Source organism: Anabas testudineus, chromosome 16 (assembly GCF_900324465.2).
Source record: "Anabas testudineus chromosome 16, fAnaTes1.2, whole genome shotgun sequence".
NCBI lineage: Eukaryota > Metazoa > Chordata > Actinopteri > Anabantiformes > Anabantidae > Anabas > Anabas testudineus.
In genome coordinates this window covers 20,402,605-20,425,984 of record NC_046625.1, presented here as the reverse complement: position 1 = coordinate 20,425,984, position 23,380 = coordinate 20,402,605, and the positions used below count along the sequence as shown (strand labels likewise).

Sequence of the window (23,380 nt, the reverse complement as noted above, 5' to 3'; positions counted from 1 at the left end):
TTGGCGTTTTGATTTAGAGATGTGTCAACCACTGAGATGCGTAGAGCCATAAACCCTGGTCCAGTAATCCAATGGACAAACTACAAATAACAACCTTTAGTCAGGCAGCCAAGGACATGGTGCATCATCAGAGTTTTTTTCTGTTACTGTAGCAAATCTTGTTATTAAGTCTAAATCTTTGATGGAATTAGTTTTAGTTTTCATTTCCCAGAGGAAGCAGACAGCAAAAGATCTGTGTGTTCTGTGCATCACTGTTCAGGCTGACAGTCCACATAGAGGTCAAGGGCTGAGCGACTTGTTTGAATGGCGTCTGCAAACTGTGGAGGGAGACTACAGTTGTCTGATTATACCATCCTTCTCTCAGTCCTAATTATGTGGAGCTGGAACAGAAGCAAGAGGCTGAGAAAGCCTTGCATCATTAGCTTTAATCAACCCTGGACACCCTGCAACAAAAACAGCACACACACGCAGCCCGACAGTGAGTCAGTACCTGACATTCATCATTTTGGTCCAGCCAGGCTTTTTAATTACTCCAATGAATTCACTACATGGCTCCAGTCAACAGTCATGTCCTAAACAGGGTTTATTGTTGAGGTTTTGTTCTGTCTAGACACCATTTAATGAAAAATGGTCAATCAAGTCTGGCATTGTTCTTTCTATGGTGAGTGTAAAGAAACATACAACTCAGAATTATGAACGGAAACAAAAGTAAATTCTCATAGTCCCTTATTGATGGCATGCTTCTGATGTCACGGATTGCCTGAAACGTGGATCTTTTCCTAAATCTGCTAAGTGTTATTGTCTGATGTCTCTCTGGTGTCTGAAAAGTGCAACATGATTACAGACATGGAGCGTAGCCAAACAGCAGGCCCAATTCACAACAAGCAGTGTGTGGAGGTCTTTGCGAATGATGCTGAATATAATCAGTATGGGTGTCACATTCCCTGAATGGTGCAAGACAGCCCTCTTTGGTGTGCCACACAAGTATGACTGCACAAAAACAGCAATTTGCATATATTACTTGTCTTAGAAGCAGCTGTCCTTCCCACCATAAATGTGTTATTAGACATGATGAGGGTTTGATTGGCTGTCCTAGGAGAAGCAAGGCGATATGCAATCATGGCCCCAGTTTCTGATTATCTTTGCCTATCTTGGTTTTATCAAAACATGTTTTACTTTTTTGATATGTTTAGTCATTAATTTGTGTTATATTTAAAGAAAGTCTGCTGGTAATTAGCATATTCACTGCTTTTGTTGGTTAGTGCAGTGCATTATGATGTAGTAGCATGGGTGGGTTTGTGGGATACAGTGGCCCCTGCAGGACACTAGTTGATTTGAAAAATGCTTTTGAGCCAAGAAAAGCAAAGCTAAAGAACATTAATTTAGTTTTAAATAATGTTTTATTTTGATTTCATTGGTACACACTGAAACAGTAAGTGGAAAAGTGCTAATATTTTTAAAACTAAGAACTTTTGTGATTCACAAATAATTGCGATGAAAAGTTAAATTGGAAAGTACACCGACCTGTGGTACACAATAGAAACCATAGAATGTAAATAAAGTATATACAAGTACACTTTATATACAGTTTGTGGTAGAAACGTAGCAGCAGCAGCAGCTGAATTATTTATTGCAACGCGAAAGGGACATTTTGCTCCTTCTCGGCTTCTGTACCTCCCGGAAGTTGCTTATTCCATTCATTCTGTAGAGTTTATGCATGTAGTTTTTAAAACCTCAGCTCTTTCATTATTAACAAATTTAATTCACAATGCGTAGAAAAACCGAAGCTCAGACATCAACTAATGAACGTGCCAATGCTGACAAGAAGGTAATGCGACGTAAACGGTTGCCAGCTGGTTCAAGCTACATGTGACAACTCTGTTATCGAGCATTAGCTGTGTGATTTTAAAAGCTAGCATGCTAATCTTTGTTTTTAAAAATCGTGTATTTATTTGTGCTACTTAGGTTTTCAACTTACACCTGACAGTTTTGTTAGAATAAAACCGTATGCGACAATCTAGAAGTTGAGTCATAGCAACTGGACTTCCTTCTTGTTAGACTGAAACACTACTCATCCAAGTAGCCTCAGTCTGTTCAGAGTCTGAAGGTAGTTGGTTAGAGCCCACAAATGTGTCCGCCAGGTTGGTTTCACTTCACCTTTGGCCTAAATAGGCTCGTTAGGTGAAACAGTGGAAGGGGAGGATGTGAAGATAATAGTTGCATCTCACCCAACTCCTCTTATCGCCTAAGATGGGTCGTTAAGTGTGTCCAACCTGGTGCAGGTGTGAACTGGGCCTGATCTTCCAGGGGATGGATGAAAGCATGATAAATAGAAGACAGGTTGTCTCTAAGGCCTCCAGCTTTATCCTTTAGATGACGGTACACAGCTGATTCAGGTCCTGTGGATTACAGGTTACTTCTCCTGTGCTGTGCCATCCTCCTATGAAGCAGCTGTTTAGTTTCTACAATGTACAGCTCAGAGCATTTGTCATTGCACTGGACCACATACACTATATAGCTCATCTTGTGTTTTGGAGTCCAGTCTATGGGGTAAATAAGTCTCTGCCTGGCTTTGTTAGCATGTTTGAAATAGAAAGTATGCTGAAAATCTTTTCGGCTTCTCTGAAACCCCAGCCATGTAAGGAATGACCGGGTTTTTGCTTTAGATCTGGGACTCCAGCTGTTCCATTGTTCTTTTTCTGGAACAGGATGCTGCCTTGTTGAAGGCCCACTTGGGGTATCCACAGGTCTTGGGAGCTGTCTTGAGATGCCTGTTTTCCTTCTTTTGGGCTTCTGTGGAGGTGGGGATGTTGTAGTGGATGATGTGAGTCAAACAAAAGGTACCTGTCAGTGCTGGTGGGTTTTCTGCAAATCTCTATTTCCTTTCTGCTGTCTGTCACAATGATGACATAATGTGGTCTGTGAAGGCCTGTACCTTCTGGATCTTGATCTTCACACATCTTCATTCACATATCAGAACCAGTGGGTTGGTGTTGCCCTGGGAAGGAGTTGAGAGATTTCTTCTCCACTTCTTCTGTATATAATTTGGCTACAATGGGCGACAATGGGGAACCCATGGCACAGCCATTTATCTGTTTGTAAAAGTCACCTCTGTAAGTGAAGGTGGTGTTCAGGCACAGGTCTGGGAGCAGCATCTGGTCTGGGCTGAGGTTGCTGGTAAAGAGAGAAGTGAAATCCAAGGATACCATTCAGTTTCTCTGAATTGTGAATGTGGTGGTCCCTGTCTTCAACTAGTGGAGCCAAGATAGTGGCCAGGTATTTGGCAGTTTTGTAGGTTACAGAGTTAATGCTACTGACTATGGGTCTAAGGGGGACTCCTTCTTTGTGTATGTTGGCAAGATGCCATCCCTAACACTACCAAGAAAAGATAGTTTTACTTCTGGAGAACAAACGCATATGAAAAATTGAATGGATGAGTAGTGAAACGTTTTGACCTAACAAGTAGGAAGCCCTATTGAGCCTAACTCAAATTTCATTCCAAAGAATGAGATCTCCATAATTGAAATGTGTGATGGATAAGAATATTCCTACAAATTTTGCACATGTACAGTATATGTTGATGTAATACACCTCAAGGGTGCACAATTTAGAGTAATGTTAATGTGTGTTAACGTGATATTTTCTTCTCTACATACTCTAGGATCCGAATCACAGAATTCAGAGCCAAACTGAAGCTAAAGGCAGAGTGTCTTGTGGCTCTGTGCTTATGAACATTGGAAAGTGTTTGCTTTTAATCATCATCATCCCTCCGTTTCTCAACTATGCGTCGCTGCAGAGAGAAGGACAGATGCTCTTGCCCAAAGGTTTTTTCTTTTAAGATATACAGTCTTTATTTTTTTCAGTTTAGTTTTATATTTACCTGCAAACCAGGGTTTTAAAACTTTATTCAATGTGTTAATTATACAGCTTGGTGGGGGTTTGTCAGCAGATTTAGAATTTTCGTTCAAAGCTAAATGAGAAATCTTCTGAGTCTAATATTTGTTTCCATCCCTCCTTATTTCCAGATGGCCAGATTGTTGATGTTGGTTTGGGTCAAAAGATGCATCTTTTGTGTAAAGGAAAAGGAAGACCAGTTGGTAATCTGCCATTAATAATTTTCATGTGGCTTGTCTGCGTTTCAACTGAGCTCTGCCTAAACATGCTTTTCTTCTTTAGTGGTACTGGATGGACCAGCTGGAATGTCCTCAGACATTTGGATTCATGTTCAAGAAAGTGTTGCCACATTGACAAAGGTGGGGATATTTCTGTGAATTGTGTTGAATGGCTGCATTTTAAATACAAGCAAACACCCCAGCCATTTCTTTGACCATGGAAAACCACTGTGGCGAACCTTTGGTGGAATCAGCTGCTACTTATGTGAGAGTGTTGTTTGTTGTCAGGGTCATGTAAGGACAGTCCTTGCAGTGACTCTGCCACATCGTCTCTGCTCAGCAAGGACTAAGCAAAGCAGAAAGTTGGGGCTGACAGCCTGCCCCATGTTGTTTGTCAGAATTGTGACCCAAATGAGATCACAGGCTTGTTGAGCAAGAGCCCCTAACAACTTCAGCACAAAAACAGTTATAACAAAAAACTTGCAGTGCCCTGTTTACACCTGCCTTTGTATCTGATTTTTCAAAGTTCTGTAATGATTTAATCATAAATCATTTTATATGCCTGTACAAGATAGGGTGAAACTGGGTGTGTACTGAGAGCATCCCATGTACAGTATGTAGAACATAATGATAAAAAAAAAAGAATAAAAAAACAAAAACGCTAAACCTGTTCTGTTTTTTGTTTGTCTCACTGCTCAGGTCTGTACCTATGACAGAATGGGACTGGGATTCAGCAAGCGGCTGATGCAGAATGAAACCACAGGAACCGAGAAAGTTTGGGGGATGTCAACAACTGGACGGTGAGCATCCTGCTTTATTTGGCAGTCAGTGTGAGTGCTTGTAACTGTGCAGGAGGGATATTTGGCAAATCATATTGACTCATGATCAACTGAGGCTGTTGTTAAAGGTCAGAGATTACATAATAACTCTTCAACATGAAAAGCAGCTTTTTTTTACATACTGATTAATCTGATTATTATTTTTTTGTGAATAAAACTGGTGGAAGTAATGTGTAGTGCATCACCTGGGCTCTTGTGTCCTTGTACTATTCTGCTATTCTACAAACATACCAGGGTCAGTTATGCATTCATAGGCAGTTTGAGTTGATTTTTTTTCACAGCCAAATCTGCTTACTTATAAAGATATTGCTCCCCAGTGCAAATAGTCAACAATGTCAGACGGTATATTTTATTATGTATACTGTGGGACAGTTCGCAATTTGTGTGCAATGACAATAAAGTTTATCTTAAATCTTAAATCTTATTAGCTCAGTCTAGAAATGTCAGAAAACAGTTGGTAATAATAGGATAAAATAATTCAGAAATAATTCAGTAATATAGAATTAACAAATTCAGAGGTAGGTTCAATCTCAGTAAGAAGAAGGCAACGGTTAACAGTGTAACAGGATTAATATAAGATACACAAAAAAAAAAAAATAATTGTACTATCATAGTAGTTACTGGAGTAATAACCGGGTAGTAGCTTGTTATAAATACACATTTTACAGTAGCTTGTTATAAATCCACATTTTACAACTCTGTTTAATGGTTATTACACAGCAACTACAGAACCATGTGTGTTTGAAGATAATTATTGCAGCTCTTGGTGTTTGGTTTCTACATTATTACCCTCTTTTTTTTTTTACCTCATTTTAGCCCAGGTCTAGGCAACCATTATGTTTACCTGGTTATTACTTTAGTGTCTTCTATGATATTGCTTTATTTTTTATCAACATAGAAACCCTGTTACCTTGTTATCTGTGAGATATTACCACACTGTTGCACCATTATTTCTGTAAAGTGGTACAAAAAATAACTTTAAAACACTGTTCCAGCTCTATAAATTACTGAACACTATAATTTATTAGAAACATGGTTGCATATGACTTATTTCCGTCATGTAGGTCTCCAGCTTAATCAAAATGACTGTAAAATGTACAGTAGCTTAGTAACTATCCTGCTGCACTACGCTACAGTAACACCTCAATTTGGTTGGATTATTTTGTCATAGCAGAATAAATACCAGTAGATAATCAGTATTTACATGTTAAAGTGTCTGCCTTGCTCTGCTGAACACTGCCCAGCCTCACATTGCTGAGGGACTGGGCTGCAATCTTCCGGTTTTTGACATTGTAATGCGTTAGTCGAGCCTTGAATCCGCCTGCAGGATGAGCAGGCGGGGTTCACCGATGGTCAGCAGTCTAGTTTACCTTGGCATCTGGCCCAGAAAGCGGGAGGCTGCCCATTTAAGATGCATGCAATCAATTTCCCTGAATTCAGTATCTCAAGGAGTTTCGTAACTACCTAACCTTGTGAGATGTCTTCATTTCAGTGTGACATCTCAGGCTTGATTTATTAGCACAACAAACCCTGGACAGCAGATGGCTTTCAGAGAAGAGCTACTGCATCTCGTGTAATGATGATGGTCCCTCTGATGACACAAGTTTGCTGTTGATTGTTTTTTCTTGTGGACAGGAGCCAGCAGTCCCCTTTTATAAGCTGTGATTCTGGCTTCAGTTTTGATACTGTTTATTTTGGTGCCATCATATGTGGAGAGTGATTAAATAGAAAATGTATTTCAAGTGTCAATCAGTTGTCTACGTTTTTACTGTAATTTCAGGATAGAATTTGCAACATTTTAGCGTTATAATGTGTTATAATCACTCTTGAGTAGGCTTTTGATAAATGTGCACATTATAGATTGATGAAATTAATTATGTCGTATTCATCTTTCATGTTGGGAGCCCTGGTGCCACCTAGCTGAACATACAAACCCCCTGACCTAGTTTTCTTTTCAGCGTGTCCTGGTTTGGTGCAGAAACAGATTAGTATTGTTGTCTTGCAGCATGGTGGATGATCTACACCGACTCCTTCAGGCCGCTGGGATAGCCAAGCCCTTCATTCTGGTGGGCTCGGAGCTTGGCGCACTCAACAGCAGGTTCTACAGCCACATACATGATGTGTAAGTATTGGTGCAAAGGAAACATGCAAAGGAGAATTCAGTCAATTCCACCCACACACGCACATCAGTTTACCTGTTGTGGGATGTTTCTGTGAAGCTAATTGGCTTAGGTTTAGAGACACAACTTTGTAAGAAAATGCCCATGTTAAAAAACAGAGTCATGGGCACCGGACAGGGAGGGTTTAATGAAAAGATATTTTTAATTATGTTGTGGGAAATGTAGGAATCAGTGCTGTAGTGAAGAAAAAAGGGCGACTTCTCACAGCTGCAAGTTTCAGCTCTTTTCATAGATGTCCAATTGGATTTAGATCAAGGCTCATACTGTAGCAGCCACTTCAGAAACATCAATTTTTCCATTAATCAGATGAATGTTTTGGCTTATTATCCTCTCGGAGGAGCCATGACCAGCAACTGAGACAGAGCTCTTTCACACTGGGCAGTATGTTTCTCTAAAGAATGCTGTATAATCCTCTGATTTCACTGTGCCCTGCACAGATTCAGGACACCGTGTGACAAATACAACACAGCAGCTGCAAAACATAACTGAGCCTCATCCATGTTTCATTTTTTTTCAATCTGCCATAGAGCTGATTGACTTATAGAAAGTGCTTGTTTCAATTCATCTGTCCAAAGCACCTTCTCTCAAACATTGTGGTGTCAACAAGCTTTTTAGCAAACCCCAGTCAGATGTAATGTTTTCTCTTTTTTCTGTTCTTTTTCCATGGAGTCTTTTTTGAGTCAGTACACATTCAATGATGTATGCTGCACCTGGACACTGTTGCACCTTGATCATGGAGCTCAGCTTCTATACATTGTGAAGTTTTTTTATTCTGCTCAGTCTTATCCATTACATCCAGCGAAGTTGACTAGGATCCCATGGACTTTATACTTTTTTGTTTATTTTTCTTATTCTATATTTTTTCTTATTTTAGTGAATACTCACTAAATGCATTGATTTGTTTAGCACTTCTTGCCATTAATTAAAATGGTCATACAATATATATACTACTGTACTACTATACTACTATAGACTATACATATAGTATAGTGATACAAATATCACTTGTTTCTTTTAATTATCGAACAAATCTTCTAATTTAAATCATTAATCATTTAAAGATGATTAAATTTACAATTGCTTTACAGCATATGATATGCAGTGCCTTTAAAATCCATCATCACCCATAACTCAACCATCTCAGAGACAACATAGTGATTAACGTGACAAGTAGCCTGTACCAGGAAAGAAAGATTTAGTGTTTAATCAGGCACGAGGTTGCTGACGCAAAGGAAGAAAATGAAGTCATGGTGAGTGGATGACACCTTTCCAAATGGAAATGTTGCCCTGGGGTCTGGTGTATGTGTGGCCATCTTGTCTGTGGGGACACAGGACAGACAAATGTACAGGAAGACAGACCAGGATGACACCATTCATCTCACAGTCATTACAGCCCAGGCCAGGAGGGTGAAGTGGACAAGGGTAGTCAATGAGCCTTACCTCATCTTAGTGTGTGTGTCCTCTCTCTGTCTTCAGGCAAGTGTCAGACCTGGTTCTGATTGATCCCATCCCAGAGGACATCTTCGAGGACGACCAGTGGAAGGCGTACTGGTGAGTTTGAAGGAGACTTCAGGGGCACAGGGAGGACGCAAGTGAAAAGAAAAAGACGGAAGGAAGGAACAGAGGATGAAAGGAAAAATTAGAGAAAGCAGATCTGTAGATTATGAAAGAAAAGAGCAGCGCAGAGAGATGCAAAGCGAATGATAAGGTGCCGTGAAGGGTAGGGAGGAGCAGATAAAAAGCAAAAAGGCAGGGAGGAGGAGGAAGAAAAGGAAATGTATCAAGAAAAAAGATGATTAGGATGAGGAGAAGGGAGACAGACAAGCTAGAGCGTTTCAAGAATCCAGCTCCAAACTGTTCCCTTATTGGCTTTTATGTTGAGAGTAGTTGCTAATCTTTTCTGGGTGGGGCTCATTAGCATGATTAATCGGTGGCCAAAGAAACTCATTAGCTGATTGCACAGTTTTAGCATGAAACAGATGAGGGTTATGGTGGTGATCAGGACTGAGTGACAGAAAGCGTAATAGCATTGCTTTAATCCTCCAGGAAAGATATATGTCAAGTGGTAGTCATTGTCGCAGCATATATCTCATTATGCATTAATTATCATACAGAGGCGACAGGTTGTTATTAATGATAACCAATGTTGGTAGAAGCATCAATTATGTAACACTCAGAGAATCTCCCAGTGTTTACACGTAAAACATGTCATGTGTGATCATTTTTACTGCTGAAGTGACGATAATTAACCACTTATATGGTTTTAGCTTTTAGATGAACAGTGGCTGACAGCCCAGCAGCTATGCTAACTTGCAATCTCTGGAGTTTTTTGTCAGTTACAACAAAGATCAAAAGGTTTTTTTTTTTTCTTGCTCAGAACAAAATAGAGGATTTCTTGAACAATAGCAGCATCTGTCATTTGAATAGTTTTTCTTTAAATGATACCCAAACAACTTAGGCCAGAAGACACGAAAAACAGACAACAGAAAAACAATTACTGAGCAATACTGGGCTGTAGAAAACATGTTTTTTGACACATCATTAAACATTAGCGTGCACGCATTACTTATTATTTAGCTCACAGCACCTCTCTGCCCACGTACAGCCTTACCCAGACACTAGCATGGCTGGAGACTTCCTCGCTTTCCTAAACAAGCATATTCCTCTAGGATCATATTGACTTTCTGCAGTAGACTTGCCTTGCCATAATTAACATGAGGTTTCCAGCATCATTTTTCAGCAACAAATTGCTGCCACTCTGACAAAGAAGTGCTCACTTTCTTCTTGTAACACCTGCTAGTTTATATTAGTTTATACTCGCTATCAGTGATTGTCAATAACCAGGCCACAAGTCAATACAGGTCAGTTCATTTGAGGTCAGAGGTTGTATCAAACCTTCTCGTTACCATTTTGTCTGTTGTTTGTTAAAAGCTACAATATGCAAGACATATTTAAATCTGCACTAAGAAATATAAGCAAACGCAAACATGACACTTCAATCAGTCTGCTCTTCTCTGACCAGCCTTTAATCTACGTAGTTCACTATGCTCGTCTCCAGGACCCTCTACTATGCTCCATCACACTCTACACAGCCCTTTGCGAATTAGTCATAATCAAATTACAATAAAGAAAAAGCTGCAAGACTTAAAGCAATAAAGCAGAAATTGTTGGAATTCTCTGAAAGGCAAAACTCATTTAAAAGCCTCTTGAAGCAAATATCTCTGCTGCCTGTTAAAAGAGTTTGACTTCATGGGATGCTCCAGTAGCACCTCTCCACGTTTAAATGTATGAAAGCACATTTCTAGTAAGAAATATTTTTAAAAAAGTATATACAGTGTACTGAAGCTTCAGGTGGATATCATTTCCATCACTAATAATAATTTTTGTTCCTTTCAGTAATAATAATTCATATCAAACACAGAGTCAGACCATGCGGCCACTTTTTGCAGTCACTCTCTGGAAGTGTGATTTCCCAATACTGCAAGCACTTGTATAAAATCCTGCAGCATGTGCACCAGTGGCATAGCTTCAACCCTCTGTATCCAGCAGTGGTACAGATGCTCTCCAGGCCTTTCAGTCCATGGTTGTTTAACCTACTGTCAGTACCCGGATAACAGGATGCTTAACGTGTAGTGTCAAGGCCATTGATGATGCCTGCATCCTCAGAAGAGCATCTTTATCTTATCTTTATCTTCAACAGTGTCTACTCAGTTATGTGTCACACTTATGATTAATTAAGTTAGTGTTAAAATGGCAAGTCCTTTATTTAAAATCTAGTAAATTAGCTTTTTCATAGTGGCAACAATAGGTTGCTGTAGAGTAAGCAAGTAAACCTGCATTGTCTGGGAAACCACATCACTTTTAATTATTAGTTTTTACTTTGGTATAATCTTGAATCACAGACGAGTTCGAATGTGCCCGCATATGACAGAAAAAATATTATGATATCAAGTAATGTCATTTTTGGACCTGGCTTCAAGACTTAGTTCATCTGTAGTCCTGTCCACCAGTGTGAGCCTGCAGCTTATATAAGCATGAGTCTAACTAGATAAGAAATGGATCCCTGAAAATGGCCTAATTTGTACATGACTCAAAGTGGAGCAGCACCATTTGTCAGGGGTATGTGTCCAATTATCCTCTGATTAATAGGCATTCATTTCACTGAGTACATGACAGTGTAGCCACAATCCAATTACTCTGTGGAGAAATGAAACGAATCAAAGACTTACATTTACCCAATACAAACAATTTTATCGTCGGTGTGGAAGTAAAAATAGAAACAGGGTTGGGATAAATATACATTTTGAAGATAAAGGAGATGACACAGAAATGTACATTTTGACACCGTGGTGTCGTCGCCATTCTTCAGCTTGCTTGTCTTTCTTTCTTACACTGTCGCGTGCAGGTGTATATTCCTCTCGCTTTGATAGGGGTTTATTAGCCACCGGAGGTCTTACAGTATTTGGTACACAAGATAAGTAATGCAGAAGGCAGCACGGCTGCACCTGAGCAGGATTGTGTGGAGACCGTATCAGCTTTGCACTGGGACTGGAGGATTTACACATCAAAGACCTGCTCATTAACAGAGGCTCACTCCCCAAATTAGTTCTGGAACGTTCTACAAAATAGTTTGTACCCATCTCCCTGAGCATTCTGTTCCGTGTGTTTGTGCGCAGCAGCCCGCGCTTGTGTTCACTCGTGTGTGGATTTGTTGCAGGGGGTCAACTGTCTTATTTGCATTTTCGCAGCATGTGCTTCCTATCCTTGCTGGCATAGATAATGCTTCCTGATGAAAAATCAAGCAGTCAGTCTAGCAGCGGAGATTAGGAGAAGCCCGAGCGTACGTCTGGACAAATTGCACTCACGACAAGAGCCAGTTTGATTCTCTTCATGTTGACAATCTTTGTCATCAGCACAAGCACAGGAAGCTCTGTATCTCTCCTCAGGAGGCCGCACTATGATACTCTCTACTGTAAATTTCAACAAGAAATTGACCTACAGGAGTGTAGTCGCGTTGAGATGTGGAACAACCTTCACCACGCGGTAGCCACAAAGTTAGAAGCACAGCCTTCTATTGAATGTTGAGAGGCTATAAGATTTCCCTTTATGAAACTAAAGCTGTATTTTAATGGGCCTTGTGTAGCCTGCTTCAATCATGCTGAGCTGCACCAAGCTTTTAATGTATACTCTATGTCTCTATTGCAGGTAATAGTGAAACAAGCTGTGTTGTGTGCTAAACAGATTGGCCGGACATGTGTGTCTGTGCTGGTGTCAAAAGAGGAAGCTTTGATTTTTCAAAGTCCCTGTGCTTTTGTAGTTTCTAAATGGATTTCTGTGGTACTGAGTTTGGTTTTATTTGTGTATGACTGATCATACATTACCCATCTTATTGTTGCTGTTTACTCATTGCTTTCACCATATGTGCAAACTGAGCATTTCCTTGTGTTGCAAAAAACATTTGAAGTTTCTCAGTGCATCCTGGAGATCTAGGGGGGAATCAACCATGAACTGCAGTAGCAGTAGCAATAGCTGCAGTTAGATTCTCAGCTCCTCGAGCTACATGCCAAATGGTCCCTTAGTTAATTTGGTACAAAGGCATGTTTACCACTGTCTTACATCTCCTTTCCTTTCAGTTCCTTTCCTTTTTAAATACCCCTGCCATGGGTATTGATATGTCATACACTTCCCATACTATCACAGATGCTGGCTTTTGCACCTTTCTCTGGCAACAGTCTTAATGGGCTTTTTTCATCTTTGGCACAGAAAACCTCACAGTCTGTTCCCACTGTCTTTTGGTCCATCTGACATGAGTTTGAAGCCCAGAGAACTCTGCAGCGTTTCAGCACAAAATTGATGTATGACGTCCTCCTTGCATTACAGGGTTTCATGTTGCATTTCTATATGAAGCGTAGACAACAGTTTTCTGAAGTACTCCAGAGCCCATGGGGCTATATTGATCACAGTAGCAGGACGGTTTGTCATGACATGCTGCTTGAGAGATCGTGCACATTCAACAGTGGTATCCTCTGTTGGTCTTTACATGCTGAGATCCTGCAAGTGCCTTTTATGAACTTTTGTTAGATAATAAATGTGTAAGATAATTGACAAGTCACAGGTTTTAGTTTTGATTGCATTTCTACAAAAAGTCCCACCTTTTTTAGAAATGAGGTTTATACACATGTCACATGTCTATTCCTATCACGGAAGGAATTAAGCTGTGTATAAATACTGTCAAGTGTGAGCGTGTCTCCTTCCTTTCTGCAGCCAAATGTGTGAGTAGAGTATTAAGTAATTTACCCCATGGGGAATGTATTTGCTCAGAGAGCAGAAACGGTGGGGAATGCTCTCGTCTAATGGGATGGTCCTTACAGTTTAATGAATACTGATTGATTGGCAAACTCTGTGTTTTAATGTACTATTACCGTGTTTAGTGAAACTTAGTCCTCACAGGAGAAGTCTCATCATCCCTTCCCTTGGGTTCTCCCTTCTTTTAGGTAAATTTAGGTAATAAATGAGACACGAGGCTCATAGTTAAGAAGTGACTTTCCACGTATGTATTCCACGAATTTCACTTAAGATTATGTATTAGTCCTGTCTTCTGTTTATGTGATTGTGAATGCATGATTCATTTGAGTGGCTTCTGAGAGAGTGGATGAGGTAACGAGTCTCTCAATGTGGGCCTAACAGCTGGCTGCAGGCCTAGACGGACGCCTGATTGAATTATGAGTCCAACAATGAAAGTGACACTTTCTGTGCCATTAATCATCCGACCTGCCATTAATATGCTCAGCAAGGCCTGCACAGCAACACACGCATGGTCCTGATCACATAAACATTTGCACGTACTGTGACTATGCATATCACACACACTCAGTTCACTACAGCTTGCTGCAGTGTGTAGCAGATAGACACCCTCACCTGGAGCCTGCTCTGTATGACAGACAGCATATGATTGTCAATTTGACTGGCGAGCAGTTACACAACCACCAGATTTGGTTTGATTTATTTTCCACACTTAATACAGACAAGAAGAGAGACTCCTTCCGTCCTCACAGGACTTTGTTAGTTAATACATTACAGATGTAACATCTCTGCTTTCTCGGGGTCTATACTTTATACATTGTATTCCTAAGACATTTAAATATTACAATTATCCTTGAATGCTACAGTACTTAATTTAATACTTTAAGTGGCATTGTGTAATCTGAGCGCATTTGATTACTCTCCCTGTCTCCTCTGCCTTCACTGGTAAACAGTAGCAGCCAGTGATGGCATGTACAATCTCCCCCTCAGAGTCCATTTGCTTTCACTGTGAGCCGCGTTCAATAACTCACTGGAGCACAGCCCTGCTCTAAACCCCTCCAGGGATCCTTGGCTTAGATTGGCAGCAATCACCCGACCATGGGCCAATGGATGGAGGGAGTGAGGAAAAAATGTGAGAGAACCAGAAGAAGTGAGCACTGTGGGAAATAAAAAGAAGTAGAAGAAGGTGCAGCCTGACAAAAGTGTGATGCAGTGACCATTGACACACTTCTTGAATCCTGTCCTCACCTAAGCAAATAACACATACTGCACCTACTGTGCACTGTATTTGCTAAGATGAAGCTACAACTTACTCACAGTATAAACTCATTAGTCTCACCAATAGACACTACCTAGCAGCTCATCTAAATGAGTTATGCACTTTGACCAACTAAAGTAACACTAATCATATCTTTATCCAAGCAACTGCCTTTATATGTGTATTGTATGTGCTCAGGTTAAGCTACCAAATTAGTTTAAAACATGCTGTTAAAGGATATTGGTTGAAACTGTCAATGTTTCTGTATATAATAAATATATTTAGAAAGTATTAAAAAAGTTTGTGCAGTGATAATGAAGCTTTAGTGATATAAAAACCTGAGTGACCCTGCAGTCTCCACCATCCATGATAATAAGCTTTACAGCATTTACCAGTTACTCCTCTGACTCAGCTGCCTGCCCCTAGATCCTCCCTCCTCATCCAGAGACACTTAGACGAGTCAGGAATGCCAATTAATTGTAATTAGATCCACTGTAAGCATAACTGTAGCTGTTACACTTCCCTAATGAAGCAGGACAGCCGGCAACCCCTGTGTATTTACCCTAGTGCAATCTATAGTATTGATGTAGTGAGGAAGGCTGAGAGCAGAGGGGAAGATAGGCTGTGGTACAAGGGTGACACCTTGTGTTCATGCTGGGTATTGCTTTTGACAACTTAGAAAGTTCTGTTTGTCTCTGAAAATGAAATTGTGCAGTTAAATATATACTGACACCAATAGTTAAAATAATTTATCATTTTGCAGTATGAAGCCATTTATACCCCTTAGATTTGTTTACATTCGGAGATGATATTTAAATTGTTTAGTTGTGAAAGAAAATAATGTAACACACACGTCACTGTTTCCACCGCTCCCTGTCCCACAGCTGAACTTGGGGCACCACTACGAAATTACAGCATTTATCCCAGTGCTGGCGTTTTAGTGACATAAATCCTAAATTCTCTGCCTTTATATTGAAGCAAGGCAAAACCTAGAATGTCATTCAGCTTATGGGTACCTCCAGGTTGTGTGTCGTTAATTTCCCGTAGTGGAGATGGCTTAATAGAGAGTGTGTGCCAAAAATGTCAATACAAACAGCTTCAAGTCAACTTGAAGAAAAGTGACCCAAGCCACTGCCCAACAGACTGCAAATATTTAAATGTAAATATTCTAACTCCATTTTCAACCATAACACATTTTAACACATAGTCCACATATATGTTGAGCTTGGAACAATAGTTACATAGAATAGATGTAAAGAAGTGTGTTTTATTATAGTCTGTTATCATTTTTTTGAGTAACTACTTGTGATTGTAGTTGTTTTGTCATTGTGTTGTGCTTCATTTAAAAGTCGGGCTGTAATATTCTTGTTGTTCAAACGTCACATTTGATGACTGAGTCAGAGGCCTCATCATCAGGTTTTTGTAAAAGGCTATGGAAGTCTTTACAGCCCCCAGTTTAAGTTGCTTTGGTGTAATAGTTAGTTGAGCCTCATGTAATAGTCTGTGTTTAAATGTTCTCCACTCATTGTAATAGTTGGCAGAAGCTGTGTAATAGTTCGTGTTTTGTGTGTGAGCAGGCTCTCAGGTAACAGAGGCCCTGCATATAAAATGAGATGGTAATGAGGAGGAGGAGGGGAGCCTTATCACTACAGGGCCAAATTCCGACAGTGAATTGCGCAGTTGTAACAAAAGTAACAGAGCGTCCATTCAGCCTGCACTAATCCAGATGGGAAAGTCAAACAGCAGAAAGTCCACGGCACAAACTCATTTCATCACTTTATTAATTTAGATATTGCCTCCTCGCTCCTGTGGGGAGAAAAAAAAGAGCCCCTCTGAAATGACCAACATCGGTGAGGCGTTTTGCTCTACATGGTTCCCCCACTTCGTCTCCTCCCTTTATCTGTTTAATTCATCCCGCCAATCTTGGCTGTCTTTACCCACTAAATTTCCCTTTGACACGCATGCCTTGCTTCACATAATCCTCACTCCGGGGCAGAATTAAAAATGGAAAAAAAGAGGAGGGAATAGGACAGGTGGCTGGAGAATCCTTGAAATAATGTTCAATGCCAGACCCAGGAATGATTTGACCAGATTCAAACTGGGGGAGGGGGGCAGATAGAGAGAGAGTTTTTTTTTCCCCTTTATTTTTGGAATCGAGGGGTAAAAAAAATGGTGACAGGTGGAAAATGTGCAGAGACTGAGTAGTCCCTTAAGAGTCAGGTCGAAGAGTCGGTTCTAAATTGTGGTGCCAGACTGACTTCAGGGAAAAACTGTGGCAAAGCAGATGAAAATGTCAAAATGTCCCTCTTTGGAAGTCTGATTTGAAAAGTTTTCTCTGACTGAAAAGACAGAAAAATTAGAACAGTAGACTTTGTTTCTTTCCCCCCCTTGACAGGTATGTCATCCATATTTACACAGCTATTTGTAGCAGTTGAAAACCATTCTCTGCTTTATCTGACCAATCAGTGCTGTCATGCTTTGCCAGAGCTGCACTTTGGGTGACAACAGATCCCGTCAACAACAGGTGAAATGTGCTACTTTACACGTGACAAGTGCGTGTTCGTGATGTTGACTTGATGTGGGCAGTATAATAGCAGTGCAGCAGCGTTGAAGCCCGTGTTTTGTGAAATATTTACTGCGGCAAATACTGTGACAAGTCATGTGTTAGTGCGGCGTAGTAGTGAAACAATAATAATTTTGAGAATGAGATTTTTCTGTGATGGATCGATCAACAGGCTGACATTGTCATGAATTAAAAAAAACTGCATTTCCATTCTCTGGTTCTAACCTGTAAATGAAATATTATATATAGCTGTTCCTGTGTTTCTTCGACCAAACAAGCAGTGAAGAAGACATCACCTTGGGCTCTGGAAATGATCTGCATTTTAAATTCTTTCATGGACTAAATCTATTAAACATTTATTCAGTAAAACAATCAACAAATAAATTCTTAATGAAAATACCCACACAGATAGGATATGTGGGCACAGTGCTGTATGTCTGGAGTAAGACTGAAACAGGGACGAGTGGGTCTTGGTGCAGGGGGGCTGATCTACAGTGTGTTGGCTGCGTGTAGGGGCAGGCTTCGCGGCATGGCGTTGGCGGCAGCAGGCGCGCGGCACTATTGATTGGGCTCCACAGGCTGAGACCAGCCAATTCAGAGCACCAGTGAGCCGAGACCGATTGGGCCTCCTGAGTTACAAAATCCCACAGCTCTTCTTCTCTCATCAGAAAAAAAAAAAAAAGAGTATTTCTCATTCCCCAGGCAAATGTTTTTGAAGAGAAAGTTTGAGATTTTGGGTTGAAAAAGACTCATGGAAAGCAAATATCATGTATGACTTTTGTGTAACCATTGTGATCATAAAATCATCCTTGTGGTTGTAGTGCTCATCTGAAATAAGACAGCAGTGTGTACATAATTATTAAAGCAACTTTTATTCTGATAAAACATAATTTCCTAGAACACTGTTCTAGCTATTGTATATGAACCTCAATATTCCCTTTGTGGAATCATTTCCAGGTGGTCTAATTGCTTGATTCAGAGTGGGCCTGGCTTATATTCCGATGTGCATATTTATTAAGCAGCTTTTTTTGTTTTGAAGGCGATGGGCAGAAAAAGAGACCTTTTAAAAAAACGAACCATGATTATTGCCCAATCAAATAATTTGTCCGTTGCACATAATGTGTTGAGGAGAAAAGCTGCAAATGAGCTGCAGGAGATTTGTTAAAAAAAAATAAAATAAAAAATAAAAAAAGCACCAAGCTTCCAGGAACCCACCAGGGTCCAGTGCCAGCGTTTCCCAGAACTTCTTGGAATATGCAGAAACACAAGGTGCAAAGTCCTCAGAGCCACTGATAAAGTGACAGAGGCTAAATTACAGCACTCACTAAATAAATAAGAACCAAAAACTGAAGTGTCAAGAATGAAAAAAACACCAACAAATATCTTTACACCGATCTTTTAAAAGTTTTATGGACCGGTGAGATAAGAGTGATACTGGATGGACGTGACAGATGGACTTGTGACTGGATCGTTCATGGACACAGGGTGCCAGCAAGGTGGTGGAGGGTTAATGATATGGGCCACCATCATCAACGATGAACTAGTACTAGCAGAAGGAGGGAAATTGACTCCAGAAGAAGAAGTCTGGAGGATGATATTTATGCAGGCCGATGCTCCATTGTGTGCATCTAGGTACTCCCTGGGTTGGCTAGCCAGACTTCAACGATGATCCAATCGACTTGGCCCCTTTGTTCTCCTGTTGTGAATCCAACTAAACGTACATGTCAGTATTCTGTTTGTAGCTTAATCTAATCCCTCAACAGGGTAAATCAGTCAGTGAAACTTGAAGCAGATGTTGAGATTGTTAACCTTCTATTGGTGTGCATTTGTGTGTGTATGTTCAGGTACGGTAAACTGTTGCCGTCCCTCCAAGCCAGGCAGTTCTCGGCAGCTACGGGACTGAGCCGCATGCTGATTATCCTGGGGGCGATTGAACCAATGATCAAAGGCGAAAATGTCTCAGAGGAGGTCATTCAGCGCCAGGTCAGGCAAACACACACACTCACTCACACATCCACACACACACACACATGCAGTACAAGGAAGCATTTTGTAAAGGTGACATTGATTGTTGAAAAAGAAAAAGTTGCAGAAATCAATTTTAAAAAAAAAATCTAAGTTCAGGCAGTTTAGGCAGAAATAAAGTAAATAAAGAAAACAGCAGTGCCGCCACGCTGTAGATGATTCAAGCTAAAGACAATATTTAACAATTGATCCCTTACTCTTGCTTTTCTTTCTAAAAGTGCAGAGGGAAGTGTGTATATTCCAGACAATCTGTATATACTCCTTCCATCTTCTGCAGCCACAGGATGGTGCTAGTGCGAGAATAATCATGACTGCCCCCCCACCCATTCCCGCCCCCCCCAGCAGAGATACAAGTGGATGATGATTGCAGGAGCATTTGTCTTCACGGCGTCAGAGACAGTGAATATGACACCAGACGTCACTTTTAAATAAATGAAAACTGAACCCATTTCTGGAGATGACATGACGCCGCAAATGCACTGTATCCTCGGATGCCTGCTATATTGTAAAACTCTGCCTTTTGACAGGTCATACAGTTTGTGAGGAAAGGGCTGTTAATATAAGCTACAAGCTTTTTGCTGTGTATTGCAGATGAGTTTTTTTTTTTTTTTTTTTGGGCTACAGTGAAGGGTATTTATTTTGCACTATTCACATCTGCTGTGAATCAGTTGGATAAAAACAAACAAACATGTATTCGTGGCACTTCTGGGTGTCATATAGTAATTTTTTGCACTTATGGGAAACATCTTAAGCAGAAGAGGAGTAATGGATGCTGGTGACGAACAACAGCCAATATCTTTGGTAACGTGGGACAGTGCTGTCGGTAGACTGACACCTTATTTTAGCAGGGAAACAAACTAACACTTGAAGGGTGCATTAGGCAGGCAGAGGAAAGTGGCTTGTTGCAGGTAAAGCAAATTTTGTAGCCATTTATTACATGGAAACAACACCGTTGTTTCTATTTCAGTTTTTTTGTTTTGTTTAGAGACACACTCACACTTTAGCGGCCCTGTGTGAAAGCTCAGAGACGCTCACAACATCCGCTCAGCATTAAATGGTTTTCCTTCAGCCGCCTTCTCCTTCTTCGGCATGAATGCAACCGGTTCGTTAGGACGCCTTGTTCTCTGCTGCCAGCCACCCATGATTTGATGGCAGTTGTGATGAGGGCCCTATTTCAGTTTTTCAAGTATTACAGTTGTTGCCAAGGAGATAAGGACATCATTGTGCTTGAATTCTCCAAGGACAGAGGAAGGTTTTGTAGGCTGGCCAGTGAAGGTTATAACGTACACACACTCATAGCTTACTGAACTCAATAGAGCATGCAGTCCATTTCTCAAGGGCATGTTCTGTAACCACTGCTTTAATTGAACTGGAGCAGAATTGTTTGCTGCTACGTTAACGGCACCGCAGCTATCTGCCATCAGCTATCTCGTCACATGTGGGTGACAGATACAGTTAAAGGAGAATCCTGCTCGATTTCAGAATTCACATCTTTTCTGTAAGTGTGGCCAACTTTTCCCACCGTGAGGTACAGGATCAGAGAGCGCAGATTTCAGAGCTGATATCAGCTTTCTGCTTAGAGCTGCTTCACTGCAGAAATACTTATTTCTTTACACAGGAAGCCGTTAGCCATCCTAAGTCCTTAAATAACTGTAAACTGGCATGGGAGTTAGCAGTTATTTAAATTTGACTAGGTATTCAGATATAAGTTTCCTTGTAGTTAATTTACTTTATGTTTCTGCTCTATGAAAATTACAAAAACAAATGGCAGGGAGGAAATATTAATAAAGCCATCTGTCAAGTCTTTTATAAAACATAAATATGTAGAATAAAACGTCTCATAAGTAGTGTCTTTAACTATCAATCTAGCTTTTAGGACTAATATATTTTCTTTGTCTCTATTCCTTATAGAAATACTTACTAAGTAACCCTGCCCATCAAAGCAGTGCTGTGGATGAGCATTACTTTTTGAATGAAAGTGCAGCTCAAGTAAGGTATGGCAAGCAAAGCTAATAGACTCTTTTTGTATTACTGTAATCTGTCGTGATGCTATATTTTCATGTGGAAGTCTAAATTAACATTCCCATTACACAAAATGTGTATTTACGTGTGTTTTTGTCTGTTCGTAAAGGGACATCACAAAGTTTAAACCCCTCTCCAGCAGGATGTCAGTGAGTGTGATCACCGGAGATTCCTTTGACGAGCAAATACCGACACACCTAAACCAGGTGAGAGCGTGCACTCTACAGTACAATGCAGTACAATACGGTAATTGCTTTTGTCTAAAACACATAAATCATCTTTTCCCCGCACCAGATGGTAGAAAAGCTTCAAAAGAAGTTTCTGGAGGAGTCCTACCCATCAGCCAATCACATTCACATAAAAGGAGCAGACTGGCGAATGATCTACAAGAAGCCATCTGCCATCAGCCAGCACCTGAAGAGGCTAGTCAACCAGCGACAAGCCAGACAGCAGAGCGAGTGACCCATGCCCAGAATGTAACCACACCCCAGACACGGACAGTATAATTGCTGAATATGTTTTAAATATTCAGTACAAATATTGAAGTTATCTTTTTACCTTCCCTGAAGCAATCACTAGAGATTGTCTACATGTCTGGTAAGGTTCATCACAGAGTCCATTTTCTGCACAGCTATGCTTCACTGGAAGCTTTTTAATTGAAGATAACTGAAGGGTGTTCGGCGTGATTAAATACTGCAGTCTCAGATTCATAAAATCTTATCTTCCAAGTTGTTATTTCATTCTCTTTACCTGATTGGCCAATGCCAAAAATAATGTTCCCCCTTATCAATGGAGAGGCCACACACATCACTGCTCAACCTGCTACTTTGTATCTCATTTAGTTCTGTTTTAATATGCTGCCATGTTATAGCCACGGGCGAAGGTACACTGTCTCCGCTGCATCTACTTAAGTCGTTTGTTACATACGTTCAATTGAGTTACATCACAAGCAGACGCACAAGTCTATTTCTAGACTGCTAATATGATTAATTTTATAAATTGCAAACAGATGACTCTGGTTGGCAAACGTAATTTCGCGGTTTTGTAAATAAATCTTTCGTGTGTCTATGTTTAACTGTCACAAACACAAGCTGTTTTTATGTTTCTGCTGGGGTTGTGTGAAAGAAAAACCAGACAGCAGTGGTTTATCCTGAGGATTTAAGTTTAATTATGACACCACATCAAAATAAAAATTTCCAACAGATCTGGAATTTAATTCCATCCATATACATGCATAGCAACAACGTTTTAAGAAACATTTTCTCCCATAATCAGGACATTGGAATGATCATTTTACATCATTATCCCCACTGACCTCCCACCCATCTTGTTCACCAGCAATAAACTTGATTCTTGTGTGTTGAACGTCTTTTTTTCCCTACGGGGTTACAAATAATTATATGCACAGGCCCCATTTTCATAATACTGCTTTCAGTAATCTCCCCTCATTTACAAAGTATTGCATTGAGAGCAAATTTCAAAAAGGGAGACCAAAGTGTATCATCAAACAGAAATACGAGTACTATACAAGAATGCTGCCATCCTCATGAAAACATCCACATCTGAGTTGAAGAAAAGAGACAGGGACAAACAGCCACATATGTATGCAAAGCCATGTGTATATGCCAAAATGTGAGATGCAGGGTTGTGCCTGGTTATCACCCCCAAATGGTGATTTTTAAGGCTAACAGGTCATTAGTAGCAATCTGCAAGTGACATTTTGCACATATACAGAAACTGGTACAGCAAATAAGAATACACAAGTGCCTCAGTAGCTATTTTTGTGTCTAAAATGCATCTCATTTTTGTATTGTCTATTGTTTCATTGAGCCTACATTACAGTGTAAACAATATGTGTGCTACACAAGAATGACTATACAATAACATTACAAACAACTCTGATATAAATTTCATTTTGAATTTAAATTAAAATCACAACTCCTATTAATACTGATTGTAAAATAAATTAATGTGAAAGTGGCACCAATATTATTCTTGATTCATTTTTCTTTTCTTTTTCTTTTTTAACCAATGGTTTTGCATTTTTAAGTCTTAAAACGATGAAAGAAGAAGCTTCT

The 23,380-nt window shown here is 40.1% G+C and overlaps 1 protein-coding gene across 1 annotated transcript; it reads left to right on the top strand.

Annotated features, from left to right (window-relative positions):
• The first annotated feature begins 1,683 nt into the window (after positions 1-1,683).
• On the top strand, positions 1,684-23,306 carry si:dkey-122a22.2. Its single transcript, XM_026373041.1, has 11 exons — positions 1,684-1,828; positions 3,662-3,824; positions 4,026-4,097; positions 4,177-4,253; positions 4,812-4,912; positions 6,957-7,073; positions 8,608-8,682; positions 19,100-19,238; positions 21,192-21,274; positions 21,412-21,508; positions 21,597-23,306. Exons 1-11 carry the CDS (start codon positions 1,769-1,771, stop codon positions 21,762-21,764), a joined length of 1,152 nt encoding a protein of 383 aa, XP_026228826.1. The 5' UTR covers positions 1,684-1,768; the 3' UTR covers positions 21,765-23,306.
• Positions 23,307-23,380: the final 74 nt, after the last annotated feature.